Source organism: Micromys minutus (genome assembly GCF_963924665.1).
Source record: "Micromys minutus genome assembly, chromosome: 30".
In the NCBI taxonomy this organism is placed as follows: domain Eukaryota; kingdom Metazoa; phylum Chordata; class Mammalia; order Rodentia; family Muridae; genus Micromys; species Micromys minutus.
Window position 1 is genome coordinate 24,532,512 of NC_137965.1, and position 25,248 is coordinate 24,557,759.

Consider the following 25,248-nt stretch of genomic DNA (forward strand, 5'->3'; position numbering starts at 1 on the left):
TGAAGATGGCACACAACTCCTCTGCCCAAACCTGTTCCCAGACAGTCATGCAGTCATATTCTCCAGAGAAGGCTGAATAGGGTGGGATGCTGCCTTCCAGTGGTGAAGTGGACCATGGGAGAAGAGCAGGAGCAGGAACAGCTGAGATACAGCATTCAGTGTTTTCTGGACTTGTTTTGTCATGAAACCTTCCATTCATTCTTAGAGAATCTTGGAGGTCCTGTGAGAAATCTGCCATTATATGAAGCCTTAGCTCTGTCTCCAAGCATAATGGCCAGAGATCACCAGACTAGGTCTCCTCCAGTGAAAGTGAAACAGATTGAGATCTCAGGCCAGCATGCTGCGGTCGAGCCTCGTACACCACGCAGGGATAAAGGAGATCGACCCTGGCCTGAACTTGTAACGGGCTTATAAAGGCAAAAACCACAAAAGAGGAGGAGGACAAGGGGAATGAGGAAATATAAAGGGGGCAATGAGGAAATTAAAAGGGGAAGAATCATACATTTTTTATCAGTACACCCAGGGCACACCTAGGGCTTTGAAACATTCCACAGAGGTCATCCAGAATTTCAGAGGTTATTTTGGGAACTCAAATCTCAAGAAAGTTCCGGGAGTAAATTCCTGCAGAGGAGAGGGCCCTAGGGCAAGGAATCAGTGTCTTTTGACAAACTTTTACTCTTCAGTTTAAGGCTTCTCACATGTGTGGATGCCCATGTGTGTACCAGGTACAAGGTCTGCATAATTTTGCTTCAGCTGGAAGAAGCCATAGACCACTAGCTTGTGTGATTGGTGCTGCATCAGCTTTGAACAAAAGCTAAAGATTTTGCCACACTCAATGCACATATAGGGTACAGGTGGCTGTGCCGCACTTCAATGTTCCTCTCTAACCCCTTACGCCCAATTCCCTTTCCCATTGTAATGTGATTTCAAACTTGCTACAAACCCAAGGGTAATCCTGAACTTCTGATCATCCCTCCACCCCATTCTGAGTGCTGTGATCACAAGAATTTGTCCGTAGACTGGGATTGAAGTGGTGCTGAAGATTCAGAGCCTACAGCTCCAATAGGGACAGTGCAATGACATCAGCAGAGAGTAGCTGCACACGTCTACTCCTGGTAAGATGTCAAACAGTATTTGTGTGGACGGAAGAAGGGCAGCCATGTGCATGGTAAGAGGCCAGAGGATAACATGGGGACTCAGTTCTCCCTTTCCCTCATGTAAGTCTTAGGGATCTAACTCAGGCTGTCAGTCTTGCTGAAAAGTGCGTGCACTAGCTGAGCTATCTTGCCTTGACTTCAAGCTTTTCATTCTCATTAGAAGATTTGGAAGGGGATTCAGGACAGTCACCTGATTTTAAGGCTTTTTTTTTTTCTTCTCAAATTATGTAGGTTCTGATGTCCTGGAACTCACTCTATAGACCACAAAGTTGTCCTGTCACCCAAGTGTTGGGAGAAAAAAGAAATGAGCCCCTGTGCCTGGCAACTTTCATGCTTTTAGAAGGAATGAGGGTAGATCAATCTCAGGCTTCAGAATATGGGGCTGTAAAAACAAATGAAAAAGCCATTGTCAGAGGCACATGGATGTGGCCAAATGCTTCTTTAGTGCTTGAGGCATGACAATGGCATTCAGAGTAGATTCCTGAGTTTGACTGATGGATCTACTGCCTACTCTGTGTGAAGGCACAGGCACCTCATGCCTCAAAATCCTTATCTGTAGGATGGGCAGAAGCTACTCACATCTTCAGTGTCATAAAATACTATAGCTAAAAACAGATGTGAATGCATCACAGCAATGAGATGGCCCAGACAGATGAAGAGTTCATTTTCATGTGTGATGTCTGTGGGTGCATATGCATATTTTGGACATGTATGTACCTGAATATGGGTCATCCTGTTTTGGTGTGAGTGTGCAGGTAAAACCATTCTTCACTTCCATTGATTCTGTGAGAATATTTTCTTTCTGCATGCACCAGCACTGGGATCACAAGCATGTGGCACCATACCTGGCTTTTTACATGGGTTGCCTATGTCCAATTCAGACACTCATGCTTGCACAAACCCTTTACCAACTGAGCCACCCCTATTTTCATTTCTGCCCTGACACCACACCCCCAAGGATCAACATGACTACCTGATGCTTTTCTAAATGCTCTGTTTATTTCATTCTTGCTACATATTCTGAGGTGAGACAAACATGTAGGGAAATACTGAGGTCTTAGGAACTGAAGGAAACAGAGGACTCATGTCATCAGCTTTTCCACCAGTTACGGCCATCTTCATCAACAGAATACCAGTCACCATCAATTACCACGTGGGGCTTCAAAAACTGGACTTCCTCCAGCTGTCTTCTCACCTGCGGATAGTACTGCTGCTTCCACAGGCTGGGAAGAAAGGCATGTCATGCTAGGACCTAGATGTCCTGAAAGCCAGATCATGGACTACAACCCTTTTTGAGAGCAGTACATCACTCCCTTTCCTAGAGTAATAGGTATGGTGGAGGGGCTTCCAAAGACCCCACTTCTAATGGAACAGAGAAAATCGCTTTCATTTCTTGGACAAGATAGGTTGTTCATGCTCCAGTGGATGGCACCACACCCATGTGCTTATGAACTGCAGCAGTTGGAGGCAGTGGGGTTATTAAACTAATTTAAAAAGGTAAAGTTGGAGGAGACACATATTGGAGCATCATGGGAAGATCTGCAGGAAGTAGTGGTGGGTAGATATCATCAGAAGGCATTATATGATGTATAAACAATTCAAATGTTACCCTGTCATTTAACAAAATAAAGCACTGGGGAGATAAGCTCAAGTTATGAAGTATTGGATGCAAGCATAAGCTGCTGCTTTACCCCACATTGAAAAGCCAGGCATCCAGGCTGGAGAGACAGCACAGTCAGAGGTCAAGAGCACTGGCTGCCCTTCTGGAGGACCTGGGTTCAGTTCCCAGCAACTACATAGAAACTCATAACAACCTGTGGTTCAAGTCCTAGAATATTTGCTGATCTCCATCTGCTTCGTATGTTAGTAATATATAAACACACATTCAGGTAAACATTCACACACATAAAATAAAAATATCTAAAATAGAAAAATAAAACATAACTCAGGATGGGACAGGCATGGTTGCACACAGCTTAAGTCCTTCAGGTAGATCTGTGAGTTTGAGGCCACAGGAGGTCTAAAGCCTCTGTCTGTTGTTCAAGAGATGCAAATCCTAGTCCCCTCTGCAGTTAACTGAGAGATGAATGGTTTTGCAGAAAATATAGAGGAAACAAACAACAGATATCATATAGATTATGATCAATTGTTACCTGTCTCTATTTTTGCCTTAAACCCACCGTAGTCCTTTTGACAAAAGGCACCATTAATGTGAATTCATCTTTCTTCCTCTTTAAGATTTAACATCCGATTATGTAACCCTTGCTGTGTTAATGCAGAATTGTATGACAGAATCAGGAAGGTATTTTTTATAAAGGTAATGTCTTAACCTGATAAAATATTTGTTACTTATTCCAAACAGTAATTAAATTGGTTATCGCTAAATACTGCTGTTTGGCTTCTTGTATGTGCAAACTTTTTAGGAAAAAATTGTAAATCATTATCAAGAAATTGCTAAAATTCTCTTTACTATTCATGCTTTTATATTTTCTGTAAATTTATACATCCATCCTGTAGATAGTATGATTGCTGTATTTATAGATGGCTCATATGATTAGAAAGACAGCACATGTGATTGGACCTCAGGATAATTGTTTAATTTCCCCCTGCTGCAGCATCGATTATTAGATATGTACTGTAGCCACACTATTTTTAAATGTTAAAAAATTAGATAAACTTCAAATGTACATACTGATAGCCATATACAGCTTATGATTTGCAACTGCTTGAAATTGTTTCACTTTTGGATATTTTTAATTCTTGAATTTTACAATTGTTTGTACAAATACAAGTTAATTTGAGAGAACACACTTTCCCTTACTTTATAGGATATTTAAGAGATACTGGGTTGCCTGGATCCCTTAGTAAAGGTAATGCCACAGCAGATTTGTATATCAGGCAGATTATAATCTTATTCTTTTCTGTCAAAATAGTAATGGCCTGAGACAACAATTTGAACTTTCTAGAAAATGCACATGTCAAATGGTAAAGATTTGTCCTGAATGTCCTCAGTTTCTTCCTAAACCACATAACGGTGTTCACCCTCAAGGACTTATACCTCATCAATTATGGAAAATAGATATTACTCATATTTCTGACTTTTAAACATTAAAATATTTAAACATTAACACCTTTCAGGCTTTCTAGTTACAACTTCTTTAACTATAGAAGCAATTAAATGTCTATATTCTCTGGACACTTGTGTCCTCTGTTTGGTGTTGTTAAGAGTAACTCTGTTCCCATCTGTGACAGACAACTTGCTACTGAAGACAGATTGTTTGCAAAAGGTCTGAGAAGCATTAGAAAAGCTCATTTAAATGTATAGATTATTCAATACCTTTATACTTACTGGTATTTCATCTGTCCATACTCCATCAATAGTATGTGACAGCAAGGACCTATTTTATGGGTACATGTACAAGCCTTGCCTTAGTAAATTGCTTTTATTAGTTTCTTAATAAACACAAAAATAGCAGTGCAGACCTTTGGGCAAAGAGTCAGAGGTTATCGTTAGGCCTTATACTAAAGAGCAAGTATGCTTTTTAGCACAAACCCATACTGATTTGGCTATATTTTTCATACAGTACTATTAGAAAAGTTGATAACCATTATACTGCTAACAATTTGTCTCACTTTTTAAAAGAGCACCACATTGTGTTTCCTAAGGTGGTTTCCTCTATCCGTCTTTCCCCATGCTAGGCTAGTTTTTATGATGGCTCTCCTAATGGCATTGCTTCTGTAAGTATCTGAAGAGGTTCATGAATCCTAAAAGTAACAGTTACATCTTGTAAATGGCTGAAATTATGTCTATGCAATTAGCTTTGAAGAGGTTTCCTGAAGAAGCACTGAGTATTTATACTGACAAAATCTATGTTTCTCAGATTTTTCCACCTTTAAAAACCTCTGCTTATATTGTCCTTGTGTCAGCAGTTCTTGATCAGTTATTGAAATCACAAACTTTGATTTGCCAACGAAATTTTCCTATATTAGTAGGGCACATTAGAGACCATACTGCCCTTGCAGGACCTCTTTTGAGGGGAAATCGGCTTGCAGATGCACATGCTCACCCCCTTGCATTGGTTATACAAGAATCTAATGTGGATGAAGCTACTAGGATGCATAGTCAATTTCATTTGAATGCAGAACCAAGCTCTACAGATAGTCACTCAATGAACCATAGATGCAGAATTCATTTCTGCTCCTAATTTGAGTGTTAAACCTAGGGGAATGACTCCCAATGATATTTGCCAAATAGATGTTACATATGTCCCTTCCTTTGGGAAATTAAATTTGTGCAATGTTCAATTGATACTTATTCACAAATGATATATGCATCTGCATATAGTGATAAGAAATTAAAAGCTGTCAAAAATCCCTACTTGTAAGCCTTTAGATATATGAGTGTTCCCAAAAATTAAAACATAATGATCCTTTTGCCTATTCCAGTAAAGGGTTTGAACATTTTCTTCAGATTATGCTATAATCCTTAAGACTGGAATTTCCTATAATTCCCAAGGACAAGCCTTCATCAAACATATGCATCACACCATAAATGTATTTGTCTAAAACAAAATTGTGGGAGATATATTTCCTTAGGCACATCTATCCTTAATTTTACATATTAAAAAAAAACTTAAATGTGAATTCTGAAGGCTGCTCTGCAGCTGATCAACAATGGAGAACGTGCCCAGGGCATCAGGGAATGGTGTGATGGAAATACCTTGCCTCTGGCTTGCTGCAGGGAACAGATTCTGTTTTGATCAGGGCTCAAGGCTCTGTTTGTTTTTCCTGAGCAATCAACTGTCTGGGTCCCTGAGCACTGTGTTCACCCTGTCAAACCCATGGTGTAGTACTATTGATATTAATAAATTAATAATTGTTCTCAACAGGAATATCTTCTGAGAAATATCTGGGAGAGTAAAGACCTTGCAGTGGTGATGAGGATCCCAGAATCTGTAGCTGTTGCAGCAAGCATACTGGGAAGAATCAACCCATGCTTGCCCAAACCAGGAGAATTCTGACTGCAGCCATTATTAGTGCTGTGCTAGCAGCTGCTTTTTTAACTTCAGTCTTTTATGATTGCCCTTTCCCACTTTATTGCCACAGCTGCATGGTAGAATTTTCTGTAAAAGCAACTGAGGCCCTCTCCACTTAAATTTGAAATCATTCATTTAATTGGATATGCACTTAATTGGGAATATTAAATTTGAATTAACAGATGGCACTGTTACAGGAACAACTCACTGTGCTTTGAGAGGCTTGGAAGACTGAGCTAGTACCACAGGTCTGGGCATATTAGCCCTTAAAGCAGCCTTGGTGTGTATCTTCCATTATGTTGCTTTGCAAAAAGCCAAGCCCAAAGCAAAGCAGTCAGTAGGTAGACTAGCAGTAAAAAATCCTGTAGCTCAAGTTCAACTGAGCATGAATAAATTAGGCAGTCAGAGATAGAAAATCCCATGAGGGTGGGTTTGAAGGGTGTGTTTGTTGACCTCAGACAGAGTTCATAGGTGTTTTGTGGGCGCCTCAAAGACAGGTAAGACAAATGCTGACATTCCTGGGCACCCAATCAGGGGCTAATTTATAAAATAATTTTGGGGGAGATGTTGGGAGCTATGCCCATCCTCCCACAAGTGTTAGATGAACTGCCTGCTTGTGTGCCTAGACACTGGAATAGAACATGTCCTCCATTCAAGTGTAGATGGGCCCAGTCACATGCTGATCCACACTTTTCTTCCTGTTGTTTTTACTGCCCTAAGTTACAGACTCACTCTAGGGACTCTTGCTTCCACCAAGCAGCTAAGGAACTTGCATACAGTCTTTGTAGCTTTATATCTTGAGAGCCAGAGAGAGAAATGCAGTATATTCTGGTAACATGAGTGATCAAGTGATTTCTATCTTTCAAATCCATGGGGCTTCACCTGATTCCAAGTACTAGTTGGCAGTGCAGGTGCCACCAAAATAGTATGAATTTTAGTTATGAAGTAGCAACAAAACTAAACTTATGGCTGAGATCACCACAGTACGAGGAAGTATATTAAAGAGTCACAGCATTAGGCAGGTTGAGAGCTACTGCTCTAGATAAAGATAGTTGCCAAGCCATGGTCTCAACTACTTTCAATTGCTCCCATTTCTCCCCTTGTCAGAGAGTCAGAATTTATGTCTCAGGAGACTATTTGAAACTTACCCAATTATCCACAGGTTAGAGGCAGGGTGTTGGAATGCAGAGCAGAGCTCCAACATCCCTGATGTACTGAAGTCATTCTTCACCAGGTTTAGGCTATTCAGATGTGGATTGCAAGTCAAAGCCAATGATAATGCCTCACAGCAGTTGGAAGTCAACCCACATGCCCCCAACCTACCAGAAGACCAAGAAAGAACCCATCAGTGAAGGACCCACCACTGACTGGTAAATAAGAGTTCAACCAGATTCTTTCAAAAAGGCAAAAGGTATTTCCATGCAGAGCTTGATTTAATTGCTTTTGGGGAGAGCCCCAACATTCTCTTTTCTTAAGTTTTGGTTCTGCCTCTGATTGCAACTGTGTACCTCAAAGTGTCTGTGAAAAAGTCCAGGAACACTCAAATTGAGCTTATGACAAGTATTGCAAAAATACTTCCTGATTCATAGGTAATATTGCATCAAGACTCAAAAGGGCGAGGAGCTGCATGATGGAGGCAGGAAGTTTGGACACACTCTTGGTATGAACAAAGTTTCCTGGATACTGCTCCTGTTGTGGGAACTCGTAAAGAGATTCCCATGCCTAGATGGTCAGATTTTAGTCAGAGACTATGACATATAAGATAAAGCTGAAAACTTGAAAGTCTTAGGTTTTAAGGAAATTGATAAAACTGGAGGTTAGTATAGTAAGTGATGTTAGTCAGATTTAGAAAGAGAAATACTGAAATTTTCCTCTTGCTCGTGTAGCCCATTTTCTAAGTAGATGAAGTCATATGTAGATGTGAGGTATGTAAATACAAAAATATACAACACTAAAGCAGACATGAAGCTGATTCTATGGAATGAAAGCAATCTAATGGCACAGGATGGGGAGAGAGATGAGAGGGATGGAGTGTTTATACATGTGTACCTTCCAGCATGCCTGTATGTGTGATCTGAGATAGAGAGAGTGAGACAGAGAGAGAGAGAGAGAGACATAGAGAGACAGAGACACACACAGAGAGAGAGACAAAGAGAGAAACACACACACAGAGAGAGATAGAGAGAGAGAGAAAGACAGAGAGATAGACAGACAGAGGTTTGAACAAAATATATTATACATCTGCATGACAGTGTCCCTGTGAAACTCAGCACTATGTAGGATGAATGTATGCAATAAAACTTTGGGTCTTTATCCAAAGAGCACCCTCCTAGAGAATTATTGACAAGGGTCACCAGAGCAGTTTCTCAGTGGTTAAAAGCATTTGTTTCTCTTGCACAGGACTTGGGGTTTGGCTCTCAGCACCCACAGCACGTGGCTTACATTTGCCAATATCTCTGTCTCCAGGAGATCTAATGCCTTCTCCTGGCCTCTGTGGGTTCAAGAAAGTATGTGCTGCAGCTAGAGATATAGGCACGTGTCCATGTATGCATACACAAACACATCACACACATGCTAATACTGAATGAAGAAATCAAGGGACCATGAACCTGTGTATGGCAGCCCACTCCTGTAATCACAGCATTAGAGAGGCTGAGAAAGAAGGATCATAATCTTGGGCGGCATAGAGAGACTCCTTAACAGGAGGAAATTAAGTTGGTCATAGTATATTGGAGGGTTCAGATACTTAAAAAGCCACACTAATTTTTTTTGTGCATATATGCGTGCATGTGCATGCTTGACCATTTAGCATGAGTGGGGGGTAGTCAGAGAAGAACTTACTAAGTTCTCTTCTTCAAAGATATTGTCCTAGAGATGGAATGCAGATTGTTAAATGCCTTTTCCTGTTGAGCCCCCTAAACAGCTCATTCTAGGATTTAATTTAGATTTATTTCTATTTATGTGTGTTTTGTGTGTGTGTATGCATGAGTTTGTGTGAGTGCAAACATGTATTAGATTGCATAGAACTCAGTGTAGCCCAGACTGTCCTCAGTCTGAAGGTCTGAGATCCACTTACTTCATTTATCTTGTATGCTGAATTAAAGGTGTGAGACTCATCACCTGGGTAAAACTTTGGTCTAACAGGCTCCCAAGTGGATTAAATGCTGACTAAAGTCCCAGTGCTATGCCTGGTTGCTCTGTATTCATTTTTACTGCTAATTTGAGGTGCTGATAATAATTTCTGTGTTACTAGAACCTTGCACCCAGCCAGATAACTAGCACCAAAGTGGAAGCTCACTATGAATCTATAGGAAGGCTCTCCACTGATAGATCCTGGAAACCCAGACCCATGATTCAGAGGTAGATACTGCCTGACTTTATGAAGTCGTTAAACGTGATAGCAGCACCATGGTTTCATGTTCAAGCCCTCCCACCTCCACTTTGCTTGTCCCCTCAAAGAGGTGACCCACAGAAGTTACCCAAGTCTCCTCAGGGAGCTGCTACTTTGCTTCAGTCCCTCACACAGGGTTATGACTCCTCTGTCCCCCAGGGCGTTGTTACCAAGATCCAAGCTTTTCAAGTGCTTGGTTTTTGTGATCATACAGGCCAGGTCCTCGCAGCAGTTCTCGGTGAGCTCACAGTCCACTAGTCTGCATGAGACATGGAAGGTGGGAGATGCAAGTCTTCAGTGGGGGAACAACTACAGCAGGAGTGACATTCAGAAACATCTGCCTTTATTTTTCTCTAAGACAATGTCTTGGTGTCATGGAGATGACTCAGTGTATAGAGGTATTGGTCAACAAGAATGCTGAATCATGTTTGATACCCTTGGCCCACATATGGTGGAAGGGGAAAACTGGTTCCTGCAAACTGGTCCCTGACCTCTATGTGAACCCTTTTGCAATAAAGGGATCCACCCCAAATAAGGAAAAATAAATTAATTTAAACAGAGATGGTCTTTATTCACTTTGTGGTGTTAACATGGTTGATTATATGTATGGGAGTGTAGGGGTAGTCACACCTGTGCACAATTGTTTGGAGGCCAGAGATTGGCATCAACACATTCAAGATAAATACAGTTATTTCCATGTACCTTAAGCTTGTCATTTTAGGGAGACTCAGGGGCCAGTGAGATACTGGGATCTGTTTGGATCCCCTTCACTAGTAGTTTGGTTTATAATCACATGAAGAAGGTTTTAACATGGATTCTGCGAGTCTGATTGTAGGTTATTAAGCTTACTCAGCAAGTTCTGTATCCACTAAGCCATCTCTGCATCCCCAAGAGGTGGCCTTTCCAAACTATTGTCATGAAGGGTGCACAGTGTGTGTTAGGTTAGCCTGGGAAAGGATAGTGTATGAGCAGAAAATGCAGTGGCTGAACAGCTATCTTTGGAAAAAATGCCAAGGTTGTCCAGAGGCTGAGAGATAAGCAAGAACTGAAGATTGTTGGCAAAACACCAGGTCAGAAAGGAAGGGCACGGGAACTCATTTTATGATACCAAGGGAAGGTGGGTTTTCCAAAGGTTTGGAGGTTGCTTGTCTGCCTCAGGAAGAATGGGGTGGAGTGACACCAGAGAACCTAACAGCTAGATATCTTGGGGGGTTTTCAGAGACTATACATCCCCACCTGTCCAGGAACTCACTATGTAGAGATCACACTGGCCTCTAACTCAGAATTTTTTCTGCCTCTATCTCCTGAGTGCTGGGATCAATGGCCTGAGCCACCATCCTTGGCTGTTTACCCCAGAATATGAAATTTAGCAGTGCAATATGATCACAAGGGAAATGTCCCACATCTGACCTCATGTGGCAGCTCATGGCTATAATCTGCACTTAAAGTTCTGCATGCAACCAAATTTACAACATGTTTAAAGCATGTTTGAAATATAAATCCACTTTACATTTAGGTTTGGACACTAACCTCTAGGGTGAGATGTGTGGATCAGTGGTAGAGGACCTGCCTATAATTCCTCAGGAAGAGACTGAGGAGTATAGCTCAGTGGCTGAACACTTGCCTAGATTCCTCCAGTAAGGGTCTGGGATGTATGGGTCACTGGCAGAACACCTGCCTATAATCTCCCAGTGAGGGGCTGGGGAATATTGCTCAGTGGTCAACATCCCAAATAACAAGGCCATCTAGGGTCTGAGGAGAGTGGCTCTGTGATACAGTGTATGGGAGGATCTTGGTTCCAGTCCTGGAGTACCTCAAACAGTGCACCCCCACAAGAAAAACAAAAACCAAGAACTAATAATTTTGAAGACACGAACAGATCTGAAGGATCAAATACGACCAAGAACTCCCAATCTTGCCTTGGGCTCCTGTTCATGGTAATTCCTTGCTAACCCTCAACAACAGGAAGATGACACATGACCTTAGAGTTAATTTGCAATTCTCAAATCTCCTTATCTAACTTTTGCTTTCTAGAAACTTGGGCAGAAGAGGCAACCCTTAGCCTCACAGTTAACTCACTCCAGTTCTTGAAGATAGCAGGTCGGCTCCTTTAAAGCTTCACACAGTAGCTTCACTGCAGTATTCCCTGTGGGGTTCATGTTCAGGCTCAGGTGTGTTAGCTTCTGGTTGTTGGTCAGTATCAACGCCAGGAAGCCATAGGCATCGCCTAGAATGTTGCAGTGATTCAGTCTGTGGAAACAATCAGAAGAGAAAGATCACCACATTTCTTTCTATGGCCTTGGATAAGAGAATCCTCTTGTCCTCAGTTTACCCTTCTGTAGTACCTGGTTCCTATATTGTCCATTGCAGTCAGCTTTAAATGGGGGATGATTAAAGAAGGTGGTAGTCAGTAGCATTAGGCCATACTGGAATACCTTGTCTGAAAGGATGGCTTAGGAGGTAAAAGTGCTTCTGTCAAGCCTCAGAATGTCAACCTGAGTTGATTATCTGGAAACTACAAGAATGCAATAGACTCTTCCCTTCTTTGCGACCCATGTGCATGCTATGCAGGTACAGGTACAGGATGTCCATACCCCCTGACCCTCTATTTCTCCTGTATTTGATAGGATGAAAAACTAAAGTTACACTTTATTTTATTGTGCATGTGGAACTGCACTTAGATTGTCATGCATGAAGGGAGGTCAGAGGATAATTGGTTCAAGTCTGTTCTCTCCACTCACTGTGCAGGTCGCAAGGAGCAAATCCAGACTGTCAAGCTTGTAAGCAAGTACCTTTACCTGCTGAGCCATGTTGCAATTCTCTATTTTCATACCGATGAGACAAGATCTTTTGTAGGATGGGCTAGTCTGGCTCAAACTCATTTTGTTGATAATGATTAAACCTGAATATAGTCATTAAAATAAGCAACGTCCCATGAAGTTAAGCTTATATTCTTGAACAGACTTCTTGGTTTAGGCTGACATGATTTCCACAGAACTGAGTTTTTAAATGATGGTATCTACACCATTGAGGACAGGCCTCAGTGTGTAGGCACATCTCAGGACAACTTGTGACACCTGGCTCTCTTGGACCATTTGGGTCCTAGGGCTTGAACCCAGGTCAACAAGCTTGACTGCCTGTTCCTTAAGCTGCCTCCTCCCATCTTTTATTTACAAGACATTATTGGTAGACTAAGTTTTCAAAGGGAACAATAAGAAGAAGCACCCCATGTTCCCAACTAGAATGAGCATGTTGCAAGAAACAAAGTTAACAGGAGTTTCGTGCTTTGTCAGACATGATATATGGTTGAACATAACTTAGTTTTTAAAACCTTTACATGAGACTACTGTCACACAGCAGCAGCCAAGGAGAATGTCATCCCACTGCATCCTGTAAAAGTGGTGGTTTCATGATTCCCCAACAGCATGTATATGTGGTCTTAGCACTGAGTCAACTGCAGCCTCCTAAAAACATCTTTTCAAAGAAACATGTCAATTTTTCCATGTGTGTGGAGGACATTGAGAGTCATTCCTCACAGAAGATCATGAGCCTCATGAGCCTATATAAAATCCTGCTCTAAGAAATCTCAAGCTGGAGGAATAGCCCAGAGAGTAGAGTGCCTATTGAACAATTATAAGGACCAGTGTGTCTGGATTCCTCAAGTTTATCTCACACCTGAATGAAACACCTGCACTACTCATGGCAGATGGGAATTCCTAGAAGCTGGAGGATGGGTTACAAGTGTCTTCCTCAACAGATCTCTGCCACCTGATTACATGGGGAAGACTATCACTGTAGAACCTAAAGCTTCATGGTTGGGCTAGTCTAGCATATGCAGTGGTTAAGAATTGAGAAACCCTGCTCAAAATGGTGAAGGGAGAGACTCAACAGCAGAGGGTCAGAATCTTCCACTCCTGACATTTAGTTTTTCCTGCCTGCTACAAAACCTTCCTCATAGAGCTGAAATCTATCTCTCTGGAACCAAGAGGCAAGACAACCACCTTTCTTCAAGTGACTTCTTTGTCAGGGTGTTCTATCAAACTAATAAGTAAAGCCTCCAATGGGCTCAAGGAAGCAGCTCCTCCTGCACACCACTTACCTTGTCACTCTAACCCCTCCCCCCAACCCACACCCTGTCTCTTTCTTATAGAACACAGACACCTTTTAATCTGAAGGCATCCCAAAGAAAGGAGCCAGACTCACCTCAGCCTCTGGATTGCACATTTTGGGTTCCTCATGAACTGACACAGCTGTTGTACTTCCTCCATCCCCAGGCTGTTATTTGACAGGCACAGGTGAGTCAAGTTCTGATTGTTGAAAAGGGATGTGGCCAGAAGGTGGAAGGTGATAGGTTTCAGGTCACAGTTGTTCAGTCTGCAAGAGACCCCCACACCCCCAACCGAAAAACAATGAGATTCATTCTTAAATCTACTTACTCTGAAATCACCATTCTAACATTTATTACATCACTATTCCCAACAATTAAACTATTAAACTTCTGAAGTGTCCACAGACAGAAGAATTGATAAGAACATTCATATGTAGTTAATAGAACGTTTTTTTTCAGCCATCAGAAGAATACATAGCCATTTGAGAAGAAACTGGGGCAAAAGTCAAGCATCGAATGTGATTCAAGCCAATTTCATTTTTCGGTTCCAAGATTTAAATATTTTTAAATAGTTAAAAATGTTTATGTGTATCTGTGCATGTCTGTATCTATGTACATGTTATGTGGGTGCCCAAGGAAGCCAGAAGATGGCATTAGATTCTCTGGAGCCAGAGTTACATGTGATTGTGAGATGCCCAATGTGGGTATGCACAACTCTGGAAAAGCAAAACGTGTTCATACCTGCTGAGCCATCGCTTTAGCCTCACACTTTTTAAAAGTGCATTTTATTTATTATATGGATGCATGCACAAGGGCACAGTGTGAGTGCATGTGTTTGTGCATGTGTTCCTGTGCATGTACACTCACATATATGTATGTCAAGGAAAACTGAGATGAGTCACTTGTCACTATGTGGGTTCAAGTACTAGGCTAAGATTGCCAAGGCCTCGTACTGATTCTGCTAGCCAGCCCATGATTTCATGTATATAAATTCTATTGTGTATGTATAAACATCAGAAAATATAAATGCATATGTCCAGAGAATAGTAGGAGATCATGGGTTGGCATATGGGTAAGAAAATAGAATCTCTCTCTCTCTGTCTGTGTGTGTGTTTGTGTGTGTGTGTGTGTGTGTGTCTGTGTGTGGTATTGTACACAATGATTTATGGCCTCTGTTTGAGATGGTTCAGTGATTAAGAGAGCTTGCGGTTGTTCTAAAGAAGTTGAATTCAGTCTTCAGAACCTATAATGAATAGCTCACAACAATCCAACTCCAGCAAATAGGAATCTGATGCCCTCTTCTGTTCTCCACATGTACTGCACTAATACACAGATACCCTCACAAAGGATTAGATCTTAGTAAATACATATACAAAACCATAATTCAGAGAGCCAGCCCAGTTTTATCATGATTGAAGGCCCGCTCACCCACAAGTCTCTGTTAGTTGCAAAGAGCTGCAGGAGCATTTTCTATCCTAAGTGGAAGGGTGATCAACTTCTTCTGCCCACGTTCTACCCCAGGAGTGGTCACCCAGAACTCTCAAGGCATAGACAGTGGTAAAGCACACTTCTGCAACAAGGCCAGACCTGGTCCACAGACATCAGGACTGGGCTCTGCTATGGGAATTCACAACCTACCCTGAGAGAGGAACACCCAGAAACAATCTTCCTCTGGAATCAATGGACCCACAGACACACAAGACAGACATGTTCCAGTAAGAGTCAAGATTACGTAAATCATGATGTCAAGAGGCAAGTGCAAGACTCTAAGAAATGGAAACCAAGACAACCTGGCAACAAGATTTACACTTAAAATCATACTTTACAATGATGTTGGAGATCTTTGAGCAGCCCATAAAAATTGCAGTTAAATAAGTACAGAAAAACTAGTAGAATGCACAAAAACAAGTTGAAGTCCTGGAAGAGGAAACCAAACAATCATTTAAAGAGCTGGTATAAAGCACATACAACCAGGTGAAGGAACTGAAATCAGAAATAGAAACAATGAAAAAGGAAACTAAAAGAAACAACTCTGAATTTGGCAAACCTAGGGAAGGCATCAGGAGACATCGATGAAAAGATCACCACCAGAATACAAGAGATGGAGAAGACAATCTCAGGAACAAAAGATAATGTAGAAATTATTGGCATAACACTCAAGAGAAAATGCAAAAATCAAAAAGATTCTAAGCCAAAACATCCAGGAAACTCAGGACACAATGAGAAGAGCAAACCTAAGGATAATATGTGTAGAAGAGGACAAAAAGTATCAACTGAAAAGCACAGTAAATATCTTCAACAAAATTATAAAACTTCCCTAAACTTCAAAAAACAATGACCACAAACATACAAGAAGTCTACAGAACCCCAAACAGACTGAACACTTGAGAAATATTCCTGACACATAATAGTCAAAAAAAATACTAAACACAGTCAGAGAAAAAGGGCAGGTAACACATAAAGGCAGACTGATCAGAATTACACCAGACTTCAACAGAGACTATGAAAGCTAAAAGATCCTGAAGTGATATCATACAGCCCCTAAGGAAAACAAGTTCCAGCCCAGGGTACTATATCCAGCAAAAATGTTGATCACCATACGTGGAGAAAACATGATGTTCCAGGACAAAACCTAATTTACCCAATATCTGTCTACAATCCAGTCCTACACAGTATAGTAGATAAAAAACCCCACCACAAAGTGGAAACTTCACCCTAGTTTAAAAAAAAAATAATCAAGAAATTAATCCTCTTGCAACAAAAATTGAAGAAAACAAATACCTGTAAGATTCAATGCAATTTCCATGAAAATTCCAACCCAATTCTTCATAGAGTTGGAAAGAGCAATTTACAATTTGATCTGAAATAACAAATGACCTAGAATAGCAAAATCCATTCTCAACAACAAGAAAAAATCTGTGGGAATCACTATCCCTGACCTCAAGCTATTTTACAAGGCAATTGTGCTAAAAACTGCATGGTACTGGTACAGAGACAGGCAGGTGGATCAATGGAATAGAATAGAAGATCCAGAAATGAGCCCTCACATATATGGTCACTTGATTTTTGACAAAGGATCTGTAAACATATAATGAAAATGGACTGACTCTTGAACAAATGGTGTTGGTCCAACTGGCACTCACCATACAGAAGAATGAAAATAGACTCTTAACTCCTTGTACAAAGCTCAAGTGCACGTGGATCAAAGATCTCCACATTGAGCCAGGTACACTGAAATTATTATAAGAGATAGTGGGGGAAACCTTAGTACACATAGGCACAGGAGAAAATTTTCTGAACAGAACAACAATGGCGGCTCATGCTCTAAGGTCAAAGATTGACAAATGGGACTTAATAAGACTGCAAAGTATCTGTAAGGCTAAAGACACTGTCTAGAAAAAAAAAAAAAAAAAAAAACAGCAGCCAACAGATTAGGAAAAGATCTTTGCCAACCCCACATCAGATAGAGACCGAATATCCAATGTATACAAAGAACTCAAGAAGCTAGACACCAGAGAATCAAACAACCCTATTAAGAAATAGGGTACAGAGCTAAACAAAAAGTTCTCAATTGAGGAATATTAAATGGCTGAGAAGCATCTAAGCAAGTGCTCAACATCAATAGCCATCAGGGAAATGCAAATCAAAACACAACCCTGAGATTCCACCTCACACCAGTCAGATTGGCCAAGATCCACAACTCAGATGACAGCAGATGCTGGTAAGGATGTGGAGATAGAGGAAAACTTTTCTACTGTTGGTGGGGTTGTAAATTGGTACAACCTCTCTGGAAATCAGTCTGGTGATTCCTCAGAAAATTAGACATAGTACTACCTGAAGACCCAGTTATTCCACTTCTGGGCATATACCCCAAAGTAGCTCCAACATACAAAGACACATGCACTGCATTGTTCCTAGCAGCCCTATTTATAATAGCCAGAGGCTGGAAAGAACCCAGATGCCCTCTAGTAGATGAATGGATATAAAAATTGTGGTATATTTACACAATGGAATACTACTCAGCTATCAGAAACAATGACTTTATGAAATTCTTAAGAAAATAGATGTATCTAGAGAATATTATCCTGAGTGAGATAACCCAGTCACAAAAGAACATACATAATATGCAATCACTGATAATTGGATACTAACCCCAGAAAGCTCTGAGCACCCCAGAAACAACTCACAGACTATATGAAGATCACAAGAAAACAAAGGCCAAATAAAAAGTTAAATTTATTCAACCCCACCCCCTCCCATGGTACAATAGAGTAAAATTTTCTACTCATAAGTACAGAAATATATTTAAGGTCATTATGGATGCCATAGCTATGTCATTAACTTACAAAAACAATCCTGGGCCAATGAGCACATTAAGAAAACAGCGGGTCACCCAGCTCCATTCTTGTATGGCCCCTCTCTAGGCTATATGATCACAATGCAGCCAGAGACACCAGGGCCCTGAATACACATGGTCTGACTGTCCTTTGGTGTGCTTCTGTAGGGTGTGGTTATGTTGCCAGTAAGAAGTAATGTTGCAGAAAGTCACTTATGAAATAAAAAGCTTTCTGGCTTAAAAGAAACAAACAAGCAAAAAAAAAAAAAAAAAAAAAAAAAAAAAACTAAAACTACTGGTAACAACAAAAATAGCTGGAAACAGCAATTACTATTCTTTAATATCCCTTAATATCAATGGAATTATCCAATAAAATGATAGACTATGAGAATGGAAATGCAGGGCTGGAGAGATGGCTCAGCGGTTAAGAGCACTGTCCGCTCTTCCAGAGGTCCTGAGTTCAATTCCCAGCCAACACATGGTGGCTCACAACCATCTGTGATGAGATCTGGTGCCCTCTTCTGGTGTGTCTGAAGACAGTGACATTGTATGTAATTATATATAAAATAAATAAATAAATAAATCTTTAAAAAAAAAAGAATGGATATGCAAACAAGATCCAGCATTTTTATGCATACAAGAAACTCTTAACAGCAACAAAGACAGGAGTACCACAGAGTAAAATTTGGGAACTTTCCAAGTAAATGATCCCAATAAGCAAGCTGGAGTAGCCATGCTGATATCGAATAAAACTGATGTTCAACCAGAAGTCATCAATAAAGACAAAGAAGGACACTTTTTACTCAAAGGAAATACCTATTAAGAGGTATTCTCAATCCTGAACATCTATGCACCAAATACAAGAGCACCCACATTCATAAAAGAAATTCTACTAAAGCTCAGAGCATATATTACACAACACACAATAATAGGGGGAGACTTCAACACTCCACACTCATCAATGGACAAATCATGGATGCAGAAACTGAACAGACACACAGTGAAACTAACAGAAGTTATGACCAAGTATGTTTAACAAACATCTATAGAACATTTCATCCTAAAACAAAAAATATACCTTCTTCTCAGCACCTTAATGAACTTCTTCAAAATTTACCATGTAGTTTGTCAGAAAACAGGCCTCAACAGATACAAGAAGATAAAAATACTCCCATTCATTCTATCAGATTACCATGGACTAAGGCTGGTCTTCAACAACAACAACAACAACAAAAAGTCCACATACACATGGAAGCTAAACAAAGCTCTACTCAATGCCACTTTGGTTAAGATACAAAGAAAGAAATCTAAGACTTCTTAGAATTTAATGAAAATGAAGGGACAATATATCCAAACTTATGGGATAAAATGAAAGCAGTGCTAAGAGGAAAACTCATAGCACTGAGCGCCAAGAAAAAGAAACTGGAGAGCGCATACACTAACAACTTGACAGTACAACTGAAAGCTCTAGAACAAAAGGCAGAAGATACACCCAAAAGAAGTAAATAACAGGAAATAAACTCAGAGCTGAAATGAACCAAATAGGGACAGAAAGAACTATACAGAGAATCAACAAAACCGAGAGCTAGTTCTTTGAGAAAGTAAGATTGATAAACCCTTAGCCAGACTAACCAGAGAGCAAAGAGAGAGTATCCAAATTGACAGTATCAGAATTGAAAGGGTAGACATAACAGAAACTGAGGAAATTCAAGAAATGAGATCCTACTACAAAAGTCTATACTCAACAATACTAGAAAATCTAGAGGAAATGGAAAATTTTCTAAACATACCAGGTACCAAATTTAAATCATGATCAGATAAACCATCTAAACCTGCCCATCCAACAGTTAAGAAATTAAAAGCAATAGAAGCAATAATCTAAACTCCCAAGCCAAAAAAAAGGGGGCCCAGGACCTGATGGATTTAGTCCAGAGTTCTATCAGACCTTCATAGAAGACCCAATAGCAATATTAATCCACAATAGAGAAACAGCAGGAATACTTACTACCCAACTCATTCTTTGAATCCAAAATTACACTAATTCCTAAACCACACAAAGATCATAAAAAATAACTTTTGACCAATTTCCCTCACGAACCTTGATCCAAAACCACTCAACCAAATTTTTGCAAAAGAAATCTAAGAACACATCAAAGCAATCATTCACCAGGATCAGGTGGGCTTCATCCCAGGGATTAAATGATGGCTCAATATAGAAAAACCCATCAATGTCATTCACTACATAAACAACCCCCCCCCCCCAAAAAATCACATGGTTGTCTCTATAGATGCTGAGAAAATATTTGACAAACTTCAACTCCCCTTCATGTTAAACGTCTTGGAAAGAGCAGGTATTCAAGGCTCATACTTAAACACAGTAAAAGAAATATATAGCAAACCAGTAACCAGCATCAAAGTAAATGGTGAGAAAATTGAAGCAATCCCACTAAAATCTGGGAGTAGACAAGGCTGTCTTCTCTCTTCCTATTCAATATAGTACTTGACAAAGGAGCCAGAGCAATAAGACAAAACAAGAGGCCAAAGGGATACAACTTGAAAAGAAGTCAAAATATCACTATTTATGGGTGATATAATAGTATACTTAAGTGACCCTAAAAATTCCACCAGGGAACTTTTACAGCTGGTAACCACCTTCAGCAAAGTGGCTGAATATAAAATTAATTCAAGCAAAACAGTTGCTCTTCTCTACACAAAGGACAAACAGGCTGAGAAAGAAACTAGAGAATCAACACCCTTCACAATAGCCACAAAGAATATAAAATAAGTTAGTGTGACCCTACCTAAGCAAGTGAAGGATCTCTACAACAAGAACCTCAAGCCTCTGAAGGAGGAAATTGAAGAAGACCTCAGAAGCTGGAAAGATCTCCCATTCTCATGGATTGGAAGGATCAACATTGTAAAAAATTGTCATCTTGCCTAAGGCAATCTACAAATTCAATGCAATCCCCATAAAAATTCCAACTCAATTCTTCCTAGAGTTAGAAGGAGCAATTTGAAAATTCATTTGGAATAATAAAATCCCAGGAAAGCAAAAGCCATTCTCAACAATTAAAAACAAAATCTTCGGGGGGGGGGATCATCATCTCTGACCTCAAGCTGTATTACAGATCAACTGTAATAAAAAAAAAAATGAAAAAGAAAAAACAACTGCTTGGTATTGGTACAGAAACAGGCAGGTAGACAAATGGAATAGAATTGAAAACCTAGAAATGAACTCACACCCATGGTCACTTGATCTTTGACAAAGGAGCTAAAAACATTCAATGGGAAATGGACAGCCTCTTCAAAAAATGGTGCTGATTCAACTGGCATACAGCATGCAGAAGAATTCAGACCAATCCCTTATTTCCTTGTATAAAGCTCAAGTCCAAGTGGATCAAAGACCTCCACTTAAAACCAGGTACAAAGGAACTATTATGAGAGGAAGTGGGGAAGAGATTAGAACACATAGACACAGGGGAAATTTTTCTGAAGAGAACACCAATGGCTTATGTTTCAAGAATGGACAAATGAGGACTCATAATATTTCAAAGCTTCTTACAGGTCAAGACACTGTCGAAAAGAGAAAAAAAATGGCAAAATTAAACAGATTAGGAAAATATCTTTATTAATCCCACATCTGACAGACGGCTAGTATCTGATATATACAAGGAACTCAAGAAGCTGTACCCAGAGAATCAGAGAATCCCTTGAAGATAGAGTTACAGGTGGCTGTGAGCTGTCTAATATGGGTGCCTTGAACCAAGTCCAGTGTTGAGTTCTGTTAATATCAGAGCCATCTTTTCAGCCATGCCTCTGGCCTCTAAAGGGTGATTTGTACCATTTGCTCTTAGTGACTTTAATAAGCTAGAGCTGTGACAGGTGCCAGCATATAGCTCTGAACACTCTGTGGGTTAGATTTGTTTTGTCCATTTGTTCACCTATGGATATAGGTGAGTGACTTAGCCTTAAGCTGCATCCTTGCTTACCAAGGCTAATGATGGTGAGCACTCCATAGATTCATTGTGTCAAGAAGGCAGGCAGGCATTGACAAGACCTGCCAAATATGATTGCAATTTAAATAGTAGTTTCTACAGTTATTACCTCTTCATTCCAACCTCTAAACACAGGATGACTGGGCCTGTAACAATTGCTAAATTTCCATGTACAAGTATTTCTATAAAGTAATATTCTTGGACTTCTCCATTTCTGTTGGCTCCTTTGTCTCCACAGGTAAGGTTTATCTGGAATTCAGATGGTTCTCAGTAGGACCATTTCCCTCATCTTTTTTCGACATGTACAATGTGCATGTATGTATATTTGTGTGTCTGTGACTGTGCATAAATGTGCAGGTGCAAATGTCTCTGCATGCATGTTTAAGGCATTAGGTTCACATTGGGTATCTTCCTTGATCAAACTCTTTCTTGAGGCAGGATCTCTGAATACAAAGCTCATCGATTCGTCTTATCTGAGAAGCTGGATTGCTCTGGAGATCCTGTCTGACTCCTCAGTGATGTGTGTAACCTCCCAAGTCCATCTAGCCTGTACATGGTTTCTGTGATCTCAACTCAGTCCTCATGCTTGTACAAGGTGTTCTTCAGCCACAGAGCCACCTCCCCAGCACCACTTCCACATGGTGTGTGTGTGTGAGTGTGTGTGTTTGTGTTTGTGTGTATGTGTGTGTGTGTTTGTGTGTCTGCATGTGTGTGACAGAGGTGTGTTTGTAGAAGAATAGGGGGAGGGGTAGAGACAGAGGGAGTGAGTCAGGGAGACAGAGAAACTTGATAAGATCCTATTGTTTTGCCCTCCTGGGCACTAGGATTACAGTCATATACAACTATACCATATTGAGTATTATAACTATATACCTGTGCCAACCATGTTCATGCTCTGCTTTGAGATTTTCCAACCAAGAAGAAAGTCATTACTCATTGAACCAGTTGGTAGCAATGACTGTGGGGTTAAATATGGACAAAGACCCCTGGCTTATATATGTGTCACTCTTAAAGAGCTTCATTAGGACAGAGGTCTTTGGCTGAAACCTACTAGACTCCCTTTCAACAGAAGGGCTGCCATGATTGAATAAATGTGGTTTCTCCTATGACCCATCCAGGGTATTCCCATGAGACCATAGCTATCAACCACACTCTGGAGAATTGCACAGCAGTCCCACCAATCCCTGGGGCATCTCAGATGCAGCAGTCATAGGACTAGAAAAAGGGGGACTCACATCAGCTTCTGCAGTGAACAAATTGAGCTACTCAAGGCATCCCCGAGGGATATCATGCTCTTTGGTCCCAGTTTATTTCCGGCCAGGCTGAGAGACTTTAGGCTGGATGTTGAAAGAAGGAGCTTGGAGATCATCTCATAACCAGTGATGGTTAACTCACAGGAATCCAACCTGCAGAGAGGTGCAGTGCAAGCTTATTTTCTTGTCTCTCTTGAGTAACCCTCTCTGCACTTAGCTCCTTTGGGACTGGAGGAGACTGCTCACACAAAGAGTTTTACTAATTCTCTCTTCCTTATAGTAGCCCATCAACACTGTCAACCAGCATATGACAATCTCATAGATAAAATTCGCTGTCCATCCCAGGGCCCATATGGCACAAGGAGAGAATGCATTGCTCCAAGATGTTCTCTGACCATACACATGCTCCATGCACACACATAACGTCAACTCCTTAACATGTCTTCATGGAAAAAATTCTAAAGATGATATGTTTCAGTTCTCACTGAGAAAGTTCACTATAGCAACATTAAAAATTACATTCAAAAACTGCTTGAGATTGCCTGCGACCTTTCTATTCTTTTTCAGATTAGGCCTCATATTATTACAGGTAAGCCTGAAAATTGCTTGTTGTATGCTCTATGGCCCTTTCCCACCTGAGCATTTCTACCCAACCCCTATGTTTTCAAAACACACAATTTTGCTAGACAAATTCAGGTTGATTTCAAATGTGCCATCCCCATGACCCAACAAGCATGGAGTTAGGTTAAAGGTATATTCTTATTTTATATCATTATTATATTTCTAGATGTATGTGTATATGCACACCCGTGGGTCATAATGGGCAAATGATCAGAGTTCAACTTTTGGCTTTGGGGGGTCCTCTTCTTCACACTACTGTGTGGAATCTGGAAATTAAAATTCAGGTCATCAGACTTGGTGGCAAATTCATTTTATCCCCTAGGCCACCTCACTAGTCCTGTCTTTAATGTTTATGAAACACTGGATTTTTATAAACATGGATGCAATATTTATACCTTAACATCTAATGGTTGAAATGCTCATTTTGTGGGCATGTAGCCTATTCCATCTCTAGCATTGCCAAATTACCATTGTAACTGCCTTCAGAAATTTCCATTTCTAACCTAGAGTTGTGACCCCTGAATGAAGTTCTACAGGATATGGTGATCCTCAACCATAAAGTCATTTCATTGCATCTTAAATGTAAAATTTATATTCTTTAGAATCATAATGTAAGTATCTGATATGCAGAATATCTGATATTTGATCCCAAAAGTTTCAACACCTGTAAGTTACTGGAATTTTGTAGCTTCCTGAAAATTATCCCCAAAATTTAAGGGAAAAGTCACACTCACTTCAGAGTCTCCAGAGAGCAGTTTGGATGTCTCATTGCATCATAGGCTACTTTGATGTCATCATCCTCCATGGGAGTATTCCCTAGATTGAGGTGCTTTAAGTGCCGATTGCTAACAAGGAGCATCCAGAGATATTGCAGGCCAGGGCCTACCTCTGTACTCTTAAACCTGCAGATGTGGGGAAAGAAAGGGAGAGAGAGAGGTGGAGAGGGAGGGGCAGAAAGGGAGGTATGGGGCAGAGTGATAGTTGGGGGGGAAAGAGGTAGTTGCGGGGGAGAGGGGTAAGTGGGGGAGAGTGGTTATGTGCAGGTGAAAGAGGAAAGACAGGAAGAAGAGAGGGAAAGAGTTAATTGATCCATTAAATATGACTATTAATTATTAATCAAATTGAATTAATAACACTCTTTCATTTACCCATCTAGCCAGCTCCTAACCTGTGGCTCCTTGCATAGTTTGTTTCTGAGACACAGTCTCATTTAGCCTATGTTGTGTGAAACTCCCCCTCTGTCACTCAAGTGCTTGGACACATCACTGTTTGAACACTCCTAGTTTTCTTTTTCAGATGTCAGCTCCAATTTATCCTAACAAGACTCTAACAAACTATGTAGCTGATGATA

At 40.5% G+C, this 25,248-nt stretch overlaps 1 protein-coding gene across 1 annotated transcript in view; it reads right to left on the bottom strand.

Moving 5' to 3' along the window:
• Nucleotides 1-2,247: 2,247 nt before the first annotated feature.
• LOC308439834 (NACHT, LRR and PYD domains-containing protein 5-like) overlaps nt 2,248-25,248 on the bottom strand; it is a gene marked incomplete at both ends in the record, with an annotated part of 116,108 nt that continues 93,107 nt past the window's right edge. Inside the window, 7 exons of the mRNA XM_080941747.1 lie at nt 2,248-2,380; nt 7,342-7,434; nt 9,673-9,843; nt 11,664-11,834; nt 13,788-13,958; nt 23,259-23,429; nt 24,632-24,799. Of these exons, the coding sequence (XP_080797873.1) occupies nt 2,248-2,380; nt 7,342-7,434; nt 9,673-9,843; nt 11,664-11,834; nt 13,788-13,958; nt 23,259-23,429; nt 24,632-24,799 (1,078 nt within the window). The remainder of the gene's footprint in view (nt 2,381-7,341; nt 7,435-9,672; nt 9,844-11,663; nt 11,835-13,787; nt 13,959-23,258; nt 23,430-24,631; nt 24,800-25,248) is intronic.